At 42.2% G+C, this 17,107-nt stretch overlaps 1 protein-coding gene across 1 annotated transcript in view; it reads left to right on the forward strand.

Moving 5' to 3' along the window:
* FNDC1 (fibronectin type III domain containing 1) overlaps positions 1 to 17,107 on the forward strand; it is a 218,668-nt gene that overhangs the window by 57,359 nt on the left and 144,202 nt on the right. Inside the window, exon 2 of the mRNA XM_040429455.1 lies at positions 15,163 to 15,357. Coding sequence (XP_040285389.1) covers positions 15,163 to 15,357 — 195 coding nt within the window. The remainder of the gene's footprint in view (positions 1 to 15,162; positions 15,358 to 17,107) is intronic.

Below are 17,107 nucleotides of genomic sequence, written 5' to 3' on the forward strand. Positions count from 1 at the left end.
CTCCCACTTCTCAGCCGACAGTGATTGAAAAAATGAAGTTAAAAGTCAACTTCTGTGAGCTGCAGAGGTGGGAGACTTTCTCATTGCAGCTTACACTCAGACAGCACAGAGCTGCTGTCTTAGAGTGAGCTGTTCAAAAGCCAGTAAAGGCCACTGTTAAAGGGGCGGGCCACTGTGGAGGTCACTGTCAAGGGGGTGATATGCTGTGAAACTCACTGTTAAAGGGGAAGGCTGCTGTAAAGGTCAAAGTTAAGGGGGTGGGCTGCTGTGAAGGTCCAGTTGTAAGGGGTGGGGGCCTGTGGAGGTCACTTTTTTTTTTTTTTAAAGACAATTTTTATTTTCATTGAAAGGATGTAACATAAAGTACAAAGAATACAGAGAACAAAGCACAGCATGACTGTTACATATTATTTTCCATAAAGCATACATTAACACCTGATTGGGCAGTTTAGAGATACGTAACAGAATGACCCCAAGAGATACGTTCCTCCTAAGGCGTTTCCCCCCCCCCCTCCCACCAAAAACCTAAGCCCCCACCCTCCCATCCTCCCAACCCCAAATCAAAACCAATTAACTTTCTTTTCTCTTTTTTTTTTTTTTTTTTTGTCCTGCCAGAACAATTGCCAAGCTTCATGCCAAACAAGGGCCAACAATATCATGTCGACATATGGGCAAATTCTCTATTATTGTGCCAAGCGACCTAGCGTCCCTTTCAATTGCTCCTCTAAATACCACTTTGTAAGTGTAAAAGGTTTCATAATATCATCAATCTCGGAATTAGTAAAGAACTGGATTAGAAAACCTCTCCATTTCCTAAGAAACTTGCCTCCCTTCCCTTCCTTATGTCTTATTACATCTCCTCGTTCTAAAGCTAACAGTTCTTTAAGACTAGCTATAATGTCATCCCTAGAAGGGACCAGAGGCTGAAGCCAGCGTTGCAAAATGCTCCTCTTGGTAACCATGCAAAGTGCATGGAAGAGAGTAGGCAGTCTACGCTCCACAGGGACCCCATCCTTTAGTTCCTCCCAATAATGAAACAAAAAGATCATCGGGCTTAACGGGACCTTCAGGTTCCAACTATCCTTTGAGAGCTGGGCTACCTGGGACCACAGTCTTTGAATTTGAGGGCAGGACCATAAACCATGATATAGATCGGTGTGCATCACTTTACACTTTGGACAACTAGTGATCCTGTCCGGTTTGTCAGGCGCCGCCGGGAGATTGAAAGCATATATGGCATTGTGCATTATCCTGAACTGTGTGTCCCTCCAGGTTTCATTTATGACCGAGTTCCTTAACGCCCACCATCCTTTTAAGATCTTATCTCCTGCCTCACCATCCTCTAAGATACGCTCCCATGGACGAAAAGCCAGTTGTGGCAGTCCGTCTCCCATTATCTCCCGAAGTTGGGAATATAAGAGAGAAATGGATTGTGGGCCAGTGCCCTTTAGTACTATCTTATCAAACTCATTTTTAGTTCTTTCCTTAGCGACATCCTTCAACCTCTCTGCGAGAAATTTACTGACTTGGGTGTATTGGATAGTTTGAAAGGGATTCAGATGAAAGGTGTCTCTAACTTCCTGGCACGACAACCACCTATTCTCAGTCTTATGCAACAAATGCTGGGCCGTTAATATTCCCTTCTGCTTCCATTCCTTAAATAAGGCATTACTCCTACCCTGCTCAAATTCCGGATGTCCCCACAAGGGCAAATATTTTGAAACCCTCTGGCAGAGTCGCAGATTCTTCCTAATGCTACGCCATGCTGCCCAATTGTGACGGATGGAGGTCACTTTTAAGGGGGCGAGGTGCTGTAGATGTCACTGTTATAGTGGATAGTGTTGATATCTTTAAACGAAACACACAAACATTAAATGAAATAGATTAAATATACCCGAGCGAAGCTGGGTCCTTTAACTAGTATATACTGTATATATATAAACCATTATCACCAGGAAACCTCTTCTCAAGCATTATAGAGGAAGCAATCAGATTGACTTGTGTAGCTCTAGTATAGAGCTTTTATAACTTCTTTCATATGTTCATTATTACCTTTACTTTCTAATTCAGGGTGGATGAAGTTCATACCGGCGAATAATGCTGAAATTTAATACAAATAAAATCCTTGGCTGCTACCCACAATGTGAATATTTTGCTTTGTACTTGTTCCAGTATAGAATCCACCATTGTGGAAATGTGGTCATACACCAGTTATCCCCAAAATGTGAGGTGTAGTATCCATACACATTTAGATAGTGCCAAATACTGTAGGTCAATAAACTGCTAACAGACTGCTACCACAGTACTATGTATGTAGCTGTGTTCATGAAGCCATAGCCATGATTTGGTTACCAACTCACCTATCTAGTTGCACATGTCAATCGCTCTGTGTGTCATAATTTTACATTTTTTCCCACACAGTAGTATTGTGACTAGTCAATAATGACTGGTCAATCAGGAACGTTTAGACTGTGATCTGATCTTGACCCATTTCATTTTTTTGATTGGCCCTTTTTACATCACACTCAGAAAGGTATATTTTTACCTTTTAAATATATGGACTTTAGCTTTTCTCAATTATTGATTAAATCTTATGAATAAAATTTAAGCATTTGCCCACCAAGGACAAAATTGTCCAGTACTTAGGAATAATGTATTACAGTTCTGGAAACCACCATGTTTTACAGAGCTTCACTACTGCATCCACACACGTCTATGGATCTCTTCTGTACCTACCGTATGTATTTAACAAATTTCCTATGGATGTATAAGTATTTTTTTTAAGTTGGATTCAGTATTAATCTGGCAGAGAGCATCTTTTTATGGGCACCAACTGACACCTTATTATGGAGGCATTATCCCTAGAAGAGAATGCCCTTGTAATGATGCAGATGCAGTACGGAGGCACAATGCGGCAGAGTGTTTGTGGCTCTGTAGTACAAAATGCTGAGACTCCATTTGCATCTGTACAGTTACCATGAAACCTATCGCAAAGTTTTAAAATATTCTGTTAGTATAAGATTTAATGCTTAGTTGATTCAACCAGTTTATTGTTTTTAGTCATACATGTGTGAACATATCTGTATAGTAGCATGGAAGCTTCATAACTGAAGCCATGTGTTCTATAAAACTGGCCATTCAACATGTAGTTGTATTTTATAGGAACGTTCACATTGTAAATCCACATAAAAGCATGAGGAACTTTGTAAATACTTTACTTTTGCATACCTTCAACTGATGTTTTCCTTGCTATGTGTGTTTCAAGCTAAATTCAGAATTCTGCTGGTTTCCTGCTACTAGCATGCAGTGCATTATGGGAGCTCAGATGACTGATTACAAAATCAGATCTAAACTTTTAGGTCACATATTTGTTTTGAAAAACTTAGCTTCGAATTGGTGAAGGAACATACTAAAATACACTATATGGACAAAAGTATTGGGACACACCTCTTGATCATTGAATTCAGGTGTTTCATTCAGTTGCAACTGCTTTTGGCTTTTACAACCATTTGTGAAAGAATGGTTCATTCTAAGGAGCTCACTGAATTTGAAAGTGCTGCTGTAATACAGTAAGATGTCACCATTGTAATTTGTGGCTGCAACGGCATCAGAATGGAAGTTTACATCCTGGGAGCGGCTGAGGCCACGGAGAGAAGGAGCGGGGAGCCAGCATTGGAAAACAGGTAAGTATGGTTCCTTTTGCAGGTCTGTCCAAAGTAGGGGGGTTTGCCAAACCTCACGAAAGTTGCACAACCCCTTTAATGGATGTTATCTGAAGAAGGAGCCCATTCAGCTCTGAAACATCTTATATGCATCCCTTAATAAAGAATTAAATGAGAATACTGTCTCCTACACGTTCTTCTTCTGAGCAGCGTGCAGACTTTCTTCTATTCCTTACTGTCTACAACCCCTTTAAAGCCATAGATGCAGGCAAAGGATGGATTCTCAATGTGTGGGGTCAGATGTGCATATAAAGTGGCATTATACAGTTATATCAAGGTTGTTACTCTCTCCACTTAGATTTTAGTAGAGTGGATTATATCAAGGTGGAGACTTTTCATTTTGACATGTTTTCTGTAATAAACCACGTGCCTCTAGCTGTTAAGTCTAGACTTTGCTAGCTTGTGTTAATATATAAACAATTCTTATTATTACAGTTGTAGAAGTGAAAGGGTTTTCATTGTGGGAATCTTTGTTCCCAAAGCACGTAATTTTTTTTCCTGTAAGGAAATTTTAAGACCCAAAGGGAGGGGTACACTTGGCGGAAGTTCATGTAAGCTGTTCTTGTAAGCTGCACCACGATGTGGCCCTTGTTGAGTTCCTTTTTCCTTTCTCTCCTGTTGCTTCTCAGGGATTTGGAGCCAAGCTAGGTGAACTGCCATTTGACTTGTGCTCCTATAGTGTGTACTGAAACACTTTCATTTATCTCGTAAGTGGCTTGGCTTTGAGGTACTGGAGTACTGAATTGTTCATTAGGATTTTTAGGTCCCTGCTCAGTTACAAGTGTACTATGGAAAAAATTATTAAATGACCTGGAACCTCCTTTAAGGCTAGGTTTACACGGGCTGGCTCGTGCCTCTCTGTGGTGGACAATGGCCCACAATTTTTCTGATAAAGCCAGGTCACATCATTTAAATAATGAGGCCAATGGCCCCCACGGTTGGGTGGAGTCTCGGACGCAATATCCAGCTTCCCCATGTAAACCCATCCTTAAACTGCAGTGAGTTGATTACATTATCTTTGGTGTGTCGCCTATTATTCCAATAAAGTTGTATACACATATCAATCTTAATATTAAAACTATCTACCTAATACTGTGTAGGTCCACCTTGTGCCATAACAGCTCTGATCCCTTGACATGGACTCCACAGGACCATCACAAGATTTTAGCAGCAGATCCTTTCAGTATAATGGAGCTCATTGTCTTGCTGAAAGAGGCCACTATTGTTTACCATTGCTATAAGGGGGTGTACTTGCTAATCAACAATTTTAGGTAGGTGGTATATGTCACAGTAAACACACATCTACTCTATGCCAGGACCCAAATTTTACCAGAAGAACATTGTATAGCGCATTACATTTGCTCTATCTGCTTGTCTGCATCCTGGTATATCTGTTTCCCAGGTAAGTGATGCCCACACTTCTGGCTATCCACATGATGTTAAAGAAAACATGATTCATCAGACTAGGCCACATTCTTCTGTGATTCTATGCTCTAGGTCTAATACTCACATTCCTATTGTAGGTACTTTCAGCTGAGGACAGGTGTCAGCATGAGTACTCCAACCAGTCTGTGACTACGCTACCCTCTGTGCAAAAGGCTGTGATTTGCCGTTCTAATTCCCCTGTATCATAACCAGCATTAATTTTTTTTAGCAAGTTACACTACATTAGTTCTTTTTGGTATCAACCCAGATGAACTAGCCTTTTTTTTCCCATGTGTCCTGCACACTCCACAAGACCTGCCATTTTGGAGGTGCTCTGACAAGTTGGCACAGTTGGCCCTTGTCAAAGTTTCTTAGATCTTTATGTTTGCAATTTTTTCCTGCTTCCAGTAACTTCGAGAACTGATTATATACTATATACCCAATATATTCCACCCAGTGGCAGCTGCCATTGTTATGAGTAGAGTTGAGCGAACACCTAGATGTTCGGGGAGTTCGGCCGAACTTAAAAAAAAAGTTCTGGTTTGTTACCCGAACTTGGACCCGAACCCCATTGAAGTCAATGGGGACCCGAACTTCACTTTATTATTTTCCGTTATAACATGGTTATAACGGAAAATAATAGTATTAGCTTTTTCAGATCTGAGTTTTCACGATCGTGAAAACTCAGGTCCGGCAGTATATTCTAACACAGAGGCTTCAAGTTAGAATATACTAAGAACTGTGTACATAACTGCCCCCTGCTGCATGGCAGCACCCAATCTCTTACAGGAGGCTGTGATCCGCATAATTAACCCCTCAGGTGCCAGACCCCCCTACCTCCCCAGTATTAATTAACCCCCCAGTGTGCCCCCCCCTATTAAAATCATTAGTGGTTAGTGCGGCCCCCCCCCCCTATTAAAATCATTGGTGTCCAGTGCGGCATCCCCTCTCCCCCCTAATTAAAATCATTGGTTAACAACCCCCCTCTCTCCCCCCATCATTGGTGGCAGCGGAGCGGCATTTACGATCGGAGTCCCAGTTTAATTTACGATCAGAGTCCCAGTCCTGGCTGCCATGGTTACTTAGCACTTTTAGCAGCATTATACTTACTTGCGCTGTCTGTGGCCGGCCGGGCGCTCCTCCTACTGGTAAGTGACAGGTCTGTGCTATAAGCAATGCGCCGCACAGACCTTTCACTTACCAGTAGGAGGAGCGCCGGCCGGCCACAGACAGCACATGTAAGTACACTGCTCAAAAAAATAAAGGGAACACAAAAATAACACATCCTAGATCTGAGTTAATTAAATATTCTTCTGAAATACTTTGTTCTTTACATAGTTGAATGTGCTGACAACAAAATCACACAAAAATTTAAAAATGGAAATCAAATTTTCCAACCCATGGAGTTCTGGATTTGGAGTCACCCGCAAAATTAAAGTGGAAAAACACACTACAGGCTGATCCAACTTTGATGTAATGTCCTTAAAACAAGTCAAAATGAGGCTCAGTAGTGTGTGTGGCCTCCACGTGCCTGTATGACCTCCCTACAACGCCTGTGCATGCTCCTGATGAGGTGGCGGACGGTCTCCTGAGGGATCTCCTCCCAGACCTGGACTAAAGCATCTGCCAACTCCTGGACAGTCTGTGGTGCAACGTGACGTTGGTGGATAGAGCAAGACATGATGTCCCAGATGTGCTCAATTGGATTCAGGTCTGTGGAACGGGCGGGCCAGTCCATAGCATCAATGCCTTCGTCTTGCAGGAACTGCTGACACACTCCAGCCACATGAGGTCTAGCATTGTCTTGCATTAGGAGGAACCCAGGGCCAACCGCACCAGCATATGGTCTCACAAGGGGTCTGAGGATCTCATCTCGGTACCTATTGGCAGTCAGGCTACCTCTGGTGAGCACATGGAGGGCTGTGAGGCCCTCCAAAGAAATGCCACCCCACACCATTACTGACCCAATGCCAAACCGGTCATGCTGGAGAATGTTGCAGGCAGCAGAACGTTCTCCACGGCGTCTCCAGACTCTGTCACGTCTGTCACATGTGCTCAGTGTGAACCTGCTTTCATCTGTGAAGAGGACAGGGCGCCAGTGGCGAATTTGCCAATCTTGGTGTTCTCTGGCAAATGCCAAACATCCTGCACGGTGTTGGGCTGTAAGCACAACCCCCACCTGCGGACGTCGGGCCCTCATATCACCCTCATGGAGTCTGTTTCTGACCGTTTGAGCAGACACATGCACATTTGTGGCCTGCTGGAGGTCATTTTGCAGGGCTCTGGCAGTGCTCCTCCTGTTCCTCCTTGCACAAAGGCGGAGGTAGCGGTCCTGCTGCTGGGTTGTTGCCCTCCTACGGCCTCCTCCATGTCTCCTGATGTACTGGCCTGTCTCCTGGTAGCGCTTCCATGCTCTGGACACTACGCTGACAGATACAGCAAACCTTCTTGCCACAGCTCGCATTGATGTGCCATCCTGGATAAGCTGCACTACCTGAGCCACTTGTGTGGGTTGTAGACTCCGTCTCATGCTACCACTAGAGTGAAAGCACCGCCAGCATTCAAAAGTGACCAAAACATTAGCCAGGAAGCATAGGAACTGAGAAGTGTCTGTGGTCACCACCTGCAGAACCACTCCTTTATTGGGGGTGTCTTGCTAATTGCCTATAATTTCCACCTGTTGTCTATCCCATTTGCACAACAGCATGTGAAATTGATTGTCACTCAGTGTTGCTTCCTAAGTGGACAGTTTGATTTCACAGAAGTGTGATTGACTTGGAATTACATTGTGTTATTTAAGTGTTCCCTTTATTTTTTTGAGCAGTGTATAATGCTGCTAAAAGTGCTAAGTAACCATGGCAGCCAGGACTGCAGTAGCATCCTGGCTGCCATGGTAACCAATGATTTTAATTAGGGGGGGGGGAAGGGGGGAGGCCGCACTGAACACCAATGATTTTAATAGGGGGGCTGCACTAGCCACCAATGATTTTAATAGAAAGGGGGTGGGGGGCCGCACTGGCCACCAATGATTTTAATACTGGGGAGGGAGGGGGGGCCGCACTGGCCACAAATGATTTTAATACTGGGGAGGGAGGGGGGTCTGCCCCCTGCTGCCTGGCAGCACCCGATCTCTTACAGGGGGCTGAGATCTGCACAATTAACCCCTCAGGTGCGGCACCTGAGGGGTTAATTGTGCGGATCACAGCCCCCTTTAAGAGATCAGGTGCTGCCAGGCAGAAGGGGGCCGTTATGTCCACAGTTCTCAGTATATTCTAACTTGAAGCGTCCCCATCACTATGGGAACGCCTCTGTGTTAGAATATACTGTCAGATCTGAGTTTTCACGATCTAACTCAAATCCGATGGTATATTCTAACATAGAGGCGTTCCCATGGTGATGGGGACGCTTCAAGTTAAAATATACCATTGGATTGGAGAAAACTCAGATCCGATGGTATATTAATATTACCCGAACACCGAACCCGAACTTTTTCTGAAGTGTTCGGGTTCGGGTTCGGAACACCGTAAAGTTCGGTACAAACCCGAACTTTACAGTTCGGGTTCGCTCAACCTTAGTTATGAGATAATTAACGTTATTCACTTCACCTGTCAATTGTTTTAATGCTATAGCTGGTGGGAGTATATATATAGCCATAACTATATGATTGGATATAGACATCTTTATACTTCTTTATGCTCTAGTAAAAGTGCCTGACAACATTTTTGTGAAATGTCTTCTGTCCAAGGAAATAATATAAACCTAAACTTTTTGTAGCGGAGATGGAAATTATGAGACTTTAGTCAAATGGAAAGTATGTGAAAAATTGTTTGTCCTTCCCTGTTGAAGCTGAATTACGGTATTATAGACACATGTTCATAGTCACAGACCACAACATGGTTACTACTAAATAAAACTGGACTGAATCATTATCAGGCATCACAGTAAAATGGATTTGAGATCCAGTAGGGCAGATTTACTAATCCTATAGATGGCATAAAACAGGTTGTCTAGACCTCCACCAGATTTATCAAAGGGGCTCAAGCTGTAGGATAAATCTGGTGCAGGGATAGACACTTTGTCTAACTCTGTATCAACTATTAAATTGCTTACTTTACAACAGAATTTTACACCAGAATTGTGGTTCAAAATGTTGAATATTAGACTAAGGCCGCTTTCTAGTGAAGCCACACCTCTTTACATTAAACCACACCCCCACCTTGGGCTATGTGCATATCATTTCTCTAAACCACCAGGTTCCAAAGTGCACTGCACTAACATTAGTAAATGTGCGCCACTTTTTATTTCATAGTATCAAACTTTATATAATCTATAAAATCTTCAACTTACAACTATCCATATGATATATTAAGGCAAATTGCAAAATGTCCTGCAGAAGGCACATTCATGTATTATAGTGTGGCATGATCTTCTCCTATTTGCAAACCTAGTTTCAAACCGCTCTCAAATCTGAGCTCTGTTTAAGGTTGGGGCTCCTACTGTTTGTAAAAAAGTTTTCCCACTGTATAGCATACTGTTAGATATGTCATCACTTTATAGTAAGCGGTGTTCCTACTGTTTAGAAAGTGATTTGCCGTTTTCATCAATTTTGCCCGAATAGCAACACTCTCAACTATCCACTGTGAAACCTATTCATTTTAGCAGATCTGTGTTGTCCTGTAGTGCTGTTGCTCAGGAGAATTGGCTTGTTGGGATTCCTGGAAGTCAGACTTCCTTTGAAAAGAATGTTTCAGCATATTCCAGTGATACACTATATGGAAAAGTATGTCTTTACAAACATTTGTGAAAGAATGGGTCATTCTAAACAGTTCTCAAAATTCGAAAGTGGAACTATAATAGGATGCCACCACTGGAACAAGTCAGTTAATTGCATTTCTTCCATTCTAGATATGCCACAATCAACTGTGAGCGCTACTGCAAAGTGGAATCATTTAGAAACCACTGTATCTTTGCCACCAAGTGGCCGACCACATAAAGTTACAGACAAGGGTTGCTGAGTGCTAGGACGCATAGTGCACAAAAGTCACCAATGCTCTGCTCAGTAATTGTAGAGTTCCAAACCTTCTCTAGCCTTAACATCAGCACAAAAACTGTGTGCTGGAAGATTCATGTCATGGGTTTCCATGGCTGAACAGCTGCAAGCAAGCCTCGAGTCACCGAGCACAATGCCAAGCTTCATATGGCATGGTGTAAAGCACGCCGCCACTGGATTCTGGAGCAGTGCCAATCGCAGCGCAGAGCTCACAGCCTGGGAGGTTATTTTCTCCCAGGCTGTGAGCTCTGCAATGCGATTGGCCAGCGCTAGGGCAGACTCCGCCTACCATAACTTAGGGAACGGAGATACCGGAGGGCATAGCAGGAGAACGGAGCGGCGCCCGGGGATAATAGTAAGTGCAGAGAGATCACCGGGCGCCGCTCCACATGTCTGTATACTTAGTTCATAGGGTAAGAATCAGTGAAAGGTCCTCTTTAACATTCTGAAAATTCTTAAATTTAACCACAAGCATTTTGAAGAAAACATTGGAAACACATTCTCATAAACTTTCTAAGCTCTTCACTTGAGCTGCAACTTGAAAAAGATGAAAAATCACTCCTGGTAGTTTCTATCCAGCCAACAATAGAACTGGGTTTAGCCATCTATGAAAGAATGTAGCTCGGGGTTTAGACTGTACTGGACAGAGAGCAATGCTAAGACTTGTTCTCAAATCCTCAGATATTCTATTTGTGAGGTTGGTAGCTTAGTGATTTTATATCTTTCTCGTCTGCCTAAGAATTGGTAGAATAAACATACAGAAATGTAACTATGCCCTTGTATTTATTAAAGGCCCTTGTTTTTATTACAGATGTTTCAGGGATAAAATGTTTCATATGCATTTTAAATGTGGTATTTTCATTTCTTTTGAGGTAGCTAAAAAAACATTTATTTCTCATATTGGCAGCAAGTGTGCTCAGCAAATCCAACTTGTGGCTTGCTTTTATATTGCTGACTTCACAGTTATCATGAGGATCTTGGAACAGAGACCATTATCTTATGGCCTGAAGTTACGAACAGAGTTAATGTATTTTCCTCACTTGACCGCATAAAGGCATAACTAATATCTGTCACTGGGAAATTCTACCCTTGAAAGCTCCTTATGGAACTGAGATTTGGCATTTTCTTAAAGGAGCTTTTTACATAATATGTTGCTACATTAGTTGATTAACTCTAATTTCAAATTTATGGACATACAGTATAAGATGTGGCCAGACCTAAGATCGAGAAGAGCTGAATGCTGTGATGGATATAAAACACATATAACAAATGATCTATTATACTTTATTACATTTTTGGAATGCCATATACTGTATATGGTAAAGCAACTAAAATGGAGGGGATAACATTAAAGAGCTAAATAAGAAAATATGAGCTCTACTACATTTTAAATAGGAGGTTCATATCAGCATTGTAGATTCCATCAAAAAATCCAGTCAGACTATAGGTAATGCAGCATGCTACGTTATTTTGCCCAGTGAAAGGATGGATGCTATGCGGAAAGCTGATGGACCCCATTATAGTTATTGAGGTCTATTGGGCAACATTGGTGTCCTTCATGTGACAGATCCAGCACGGGCATTATTTTAACTTTTCTGTTCCTAGAGTCGAATAGAAAGTTGGAAACATACGAACTACTGAACCTAACCTAAAAAATTTGGGAATATGAACTACTGCCTTCTTAAACTCAGTAATCTGTCAGCAACAATAGGCGCAGCTGAATGTTTTCTAAATTTGACTTCAACCTGTCACAAGTTAGGATATTGAGGTCAGTCATAAATTTTATTGTCATGTGTCATGTTTTCCACAATTCATGGTTTCTTCAACAATGGTTAAATTAATCTCAACCTGAAACAACAAAGTGTTCAAATAGCATCAGATTGCCAACACCATGTTAGACTTTTGGTATCTTACTGTCGCTGTTATATGCTGTATTTCCTTTCTAATTGACAGAATAGGATCTGTGTTGCCCAGTGATTATATCTTAAAACAGATTGGAGATTACAAAGTTGTTGTTTTTTGCAATTCCTAGATGAACGTTAAAGGGAACCTGTCACCGGGATTTTGTGTATAGAGCTGAGGACATGGGTTGCTAGATGGCCGCTAGCACATCCGCAATATCCAGTCCCCATAGCTCTGTGTGCTTTTATTGTGTAAAAAAACCGATTTGATACATATGCAAATTAACCTGAGAGGAGTCCTGTACGTGAGATGAGTCAGGGACAGGACTCATCTCAGGTTAATTTGCATATGTATCAAATCGTTTTTTTTTTACACAATAAGGCTCCATTCACACATCCGCAATTCCATTCCGCATTTTGCGGAACGGAATTGCGTACCCATACATTTCTATGGGGCCGCACGACGTGCGGCCCCGATCTGGAATTGCGGACCCGGGTCCGCACTTCCGATCCTGAAAAAAATAGAACATGTCCTATTTTTGTCCGTAATAGCGGACAAGAATAGGCATATTCTCTTAGTGCCGGCAATTGTCAGTCCGCAAATTGCAGAACGCACATTGTCGCTGTCCGTGTTTTGCGGATCCGCAGATCCGTGGATCCGCAAAACACACACGGATGTGTGAATGGACCCTAAAAGCACACAGAGCTATGGGGATTGGGTATTGCAGATGGCCATCTAGCAACCCATGTCCTCAGCTCTATACCCAAAATCCAGGTGACAGGTTCCCTTTAATGATATTTTTGGGATAGCAGTTGTTACCACAACTTTGCTTCCCAAATAATCTCATTTTTGCCAATCTCTTTCTCAGTGATGTCATGAACAATGACATTGACTAGGGCTACAACAGCTCTTTTTAGAAGCATTGTGACCTCTTGGATGAGTTGTAATTGGTAATAAGTTCTTGGAGTATTTTAGGTACCTACTGGGAAAAATCATTGTTCATCCAGCTATTCTCCAAATGGATATTATGCATCTCATTGTGCTTCAATAGAGTTCCAAAGCCTTCGAAGGATCTCTGCAATCCTTTCCAAACTGATATGTTTTTTTTTCATTTGTGCTGATCTATTTTCTGCTCATTTTATATTGTTTTTAAAACTCTTTTTTTGTGATTTGGTCTAATTTTAAACTTGATAAACAATTTTTACTCCATGCCTTCCAAAAGACAAGGGTGGGTGGGTGGTGGCGGTGGGGTTATTAAAGCTGGTGCAAAGAAAAACTGACTTAGGCTACTTTCACATCTCTGGCATGTCTGATCCAGACAAAAAAACGCTGCATGAAGCAGTGTTTTCCTGGCCAAAAGCCAGCATTTATGCTGGTAAGCAGCTGGATAATTTTAGTCAATGGGGATCGGCAATGCTGAATCCGTTGAACTCTGGCAGGCTGTTCTCTGCTGGATATTTTCAACAGTGATGTGCAACCAATCAGTCCATTTATTTTTCAGAGCTCCTTTGGAAGATGAAAGGATCAATTTGATTGGTTTCTATGGGCAACTAAGCCAGTTTTTCTTTGAACCAGTTTTGATAAATATCTTCCATTAAAGGCTATGTACACCTTTTGGAGCCAATTTTTTTATGATTGCATGTTACTCTCATTTGGTTAAAAAAATATTGAGCTGTTCTGTCACAAAGGGTTAATTGTTTTTCTAGCTGTGTGACTGGTACTTTCACTTTCACTTTGTGACAGGTCATCTAAAAAACCTTATCTCTAAACTACTGAGAGGTTGTAAATACTTATTTGAGCCATATTCTTATAAGATAACTGAGCTGTAATGAGTGTTTATAAGGTCACAGAGCAGAGATAAGGAGTCCGTCAGCTCCCCAAATGACGGAAAAGACAGAAAATCCACAGGCTTCCACTACAGCATATCATTTATTTAAAGAAAAAAGGATGCCGTATTTTTAATAAAGACCAATTAAAAATAATCTTTAGCTCAAAATTATTTAAAATCATTAAAAAAAAATTGCCCCCAAAGGTGTACATAGCTTTTAAGTACCTTTTTTTTAAAATTTTATTCATATAACATTATAAGGATGTTGTTTAGTGGAACAAGTTGTAATTGCTATCAGAGCCATTTAATGTTCCTTACAATGAATTGGTAAGCTGGAAAAAAAATATATTAATGGGTTGGACATGGAAAAAACATTGTGCCATGATTTTACAAGTTTTGTACTTTTTCACGATTGAGCAGTAGGAACAGTATTGTAACGGGGTTCCGAAGGTGCACTCGGTCCCCCATTAGCCGCAGACCTGCTGCTTAGCTTCGGGAGCAAGGATCTGTGTTTGACCTCGTTCCCAGGGCGGCTTTACTAGCAGGGTGGCTCCCTGCTCCTAAGTCTGCCTTGAGCGCCGAGCTGATCACTCGGTGCTCGACTGGTTGGTCTGTCGGTCATGTGACGCTGGCCACGTCACATGACCCTCACTCCCCACTATAAATACAGGCAACCTGTGGCCAGCAGGCTGCCTGTATTTAGGTTCCACCTGTGGTTTTGTCTTTCCTGGCATACTTACCTCCTGCTGAATTCCTGACGATCCTCTGCCTGCTCCTTGTGTACTTTGCTGCTCTTCTGGTATTCTGACCCTGGCTTCACCTGAAAATTCTCTGCTTGCTCCATTTGTACTTTGTAGCTTTCCTGGTATTGACTCGGTCCGTTCACGTTCTGTTGTTTGTCTGTCTGTCATCCCTGCACTTAGTCCAAGCTAGGGATTGCCGTCCAGTTGTCCCCTGTCATTAGGACTTGCGAGGCAAGTAGGCAGGGCCAGGGGTAAGGGTGGAGCGCAGTGGTCACTTCCCTCCCCCCTGTGTGTGTGTGTACGTAACCGTTACAAGTATTCTGTAAGCTACAAAGCTTCCCCTAGTTGTGACAGGAAATACACAATTAGACCACTCAATGAAATAAAATATGATAAAATAAGATATGCTGTGCTTTTAATGCTGTTTTTAAAACTGACTTTTCATACTTTTTTACCAAATTCTCATGCATGGTTTCTCTTCTGCTTTTTAAGAAAGGAAGCATCCAAGCAGAACATTTAGAGTTCAAGCTCGTAATTCTGATGACCGATCACCACTCCCCCAAAGAGCAGGAATGAGAACTGTGCGTAGATTTCGGGCCCATCCTTCCAATCTAGGTGAAAGTGCAAGAAGAATTAACTATGCTCCAGTAAGACCAGTTGTTCATAATGAAGACAATAAGCAGAGAGGTAAGCCACCGTTCAGTCAGATGTCAAAATCAATCATATATGGCAGGGATGGCCAACCTGCGGCTCTCCAGCTGTTGCAAAACTCCCAGCATGCCCAGACAGCCTACAGCTATCAGCCTACAGCAGGGCATGGTGGAAATTTTAGTTTTACAACAGCTGGAGGGCCGCAGGTTGGCCAGCCCTGATATATGGCATTGGAAGCAAAGGAATGTTAGGCAGGTCACAGAATGCACTGTAATAGATTTTAAGTATAATTGGATTCTAACATCCTGGCACAACTGACATAAGTCTATGTAGCTTGTGGTAGAGGGCACTACATGAGAGAAACTGGTTCCTGGGGGGAAGAGATTTGTGAAGCACTGGAAGTGAGCAGAGTTTGATCGATGTCAGGATCCAGTGTGTTGTGTGTGTTTTTCAAGCACAGAGAAGAAGATAATGTGGTGCGCAGAACCAGAGAGAACCAGCTGAAGTGGCCAAACAGTGAGTGATAGTAGAAATGCTGTGTGATTGGTAAGAGAACAACAGCATCCTTCTGGACAATGTGTAGTTCACTCCATAGCAGTGGATCCTGCATTTATGTGGCTTCATCACCTGTTAGTTGTGTCACTTAAGCAGATCAGTGAGCTAGAGACTGCAAGAAGCATATCCTAACAGTGTGAAAAGCATTAAAGCTGGTGATGTCTGAAGAGGAGTTAAACAAAAAGCAGGAGGCATCTGGTCTCCCAATTTCATAATTTAGGCTACTTTCACACTCGCGTTTTGGCTTTCCGTTTGTGAGATCCGTTCAGGGATCTCACAAGCGGTCCAAAACGGATACTTTGGAGAGAGTTCAGAGAAGAGCTACTAAACTGGTACATGGATTGCAGGATAAAACTTACCAGGAAAGATTAAAGGACCTTAACATGTATAGCTTGGAAGAAAGATGAGACAGAGGGGATATGATAGAAACTTTTAAATACATAAAGGGAATCAACAAGGTAAAAGGGGAGAGAATATTTAAAAGAAGAAAAACTGCTACAAGAGGACATAGTTTTAAATTAGAGGGGCAAAGGTTTAAAAGTAATATCAGGAAGTATTACTTTACTGAGAGAGTAGTGGATGCATGGAATAGCCTTCCTGCAGAAGTGGTAGCTGCAAATACAGTGAAGGAGTTTAAGCATGCATGGGATAGGCATAAGGCCATCCTTCATATAAGATAGGGCCAGAGGCTATTCATAGTATTCAGTATATTGGGTAGACTAGATGGGCCAAATGGTTCTTATCTGCCGACACATTCTATGTTTCTATGTTTAATGCATTCTGAATGGAAAATGATCTGCTCAGAATGCATCAGTTTGACTCCGTTCAGTCACCATTCCGCTCTGGAGGCGGACACTAAAACACTACCTACAGCGTTTTGCAGTCAGCTTGACGATACTGAGCCAAACGGATCCATCCTGACACACAATGTAAGTCAATGTGGACGGATCCGCAAAAAACGCTAGGTGAATGTAGCCTAACTAAGACATCACAGACTTTGTTGTTATCATTTGATACAAATACTGTGGTGTTTTAAGAACTCCAGAGACCCACACCTGAGAACCAGGGTGCATAACTAGTCCTGTCCTGTTCCAGATCGGTTTTCTATTATTGCTCACTGAAGTGTTCAGTAACCCGTTAAAGAGTGACAAGAAAGGCACCATTTTTTCACTTGTCTGGTGTCTGCAAAATTTCCTATGAAATCCCAGCAAGTTCCACTACACAACTACTC

This window comes from Bufo bufo, chromosome 4, assembly GCF_905171765.1.
Source record: "Bufo bufo chromosome 4, aBufBuf1.1, whole genome shotgun sequence".
NCBI classification, from domain to species: Eukaryota; Metazoa; Chordata; class Amphibia; order Anura; family Bufonidae; genus Bufo; species Bufo bufo.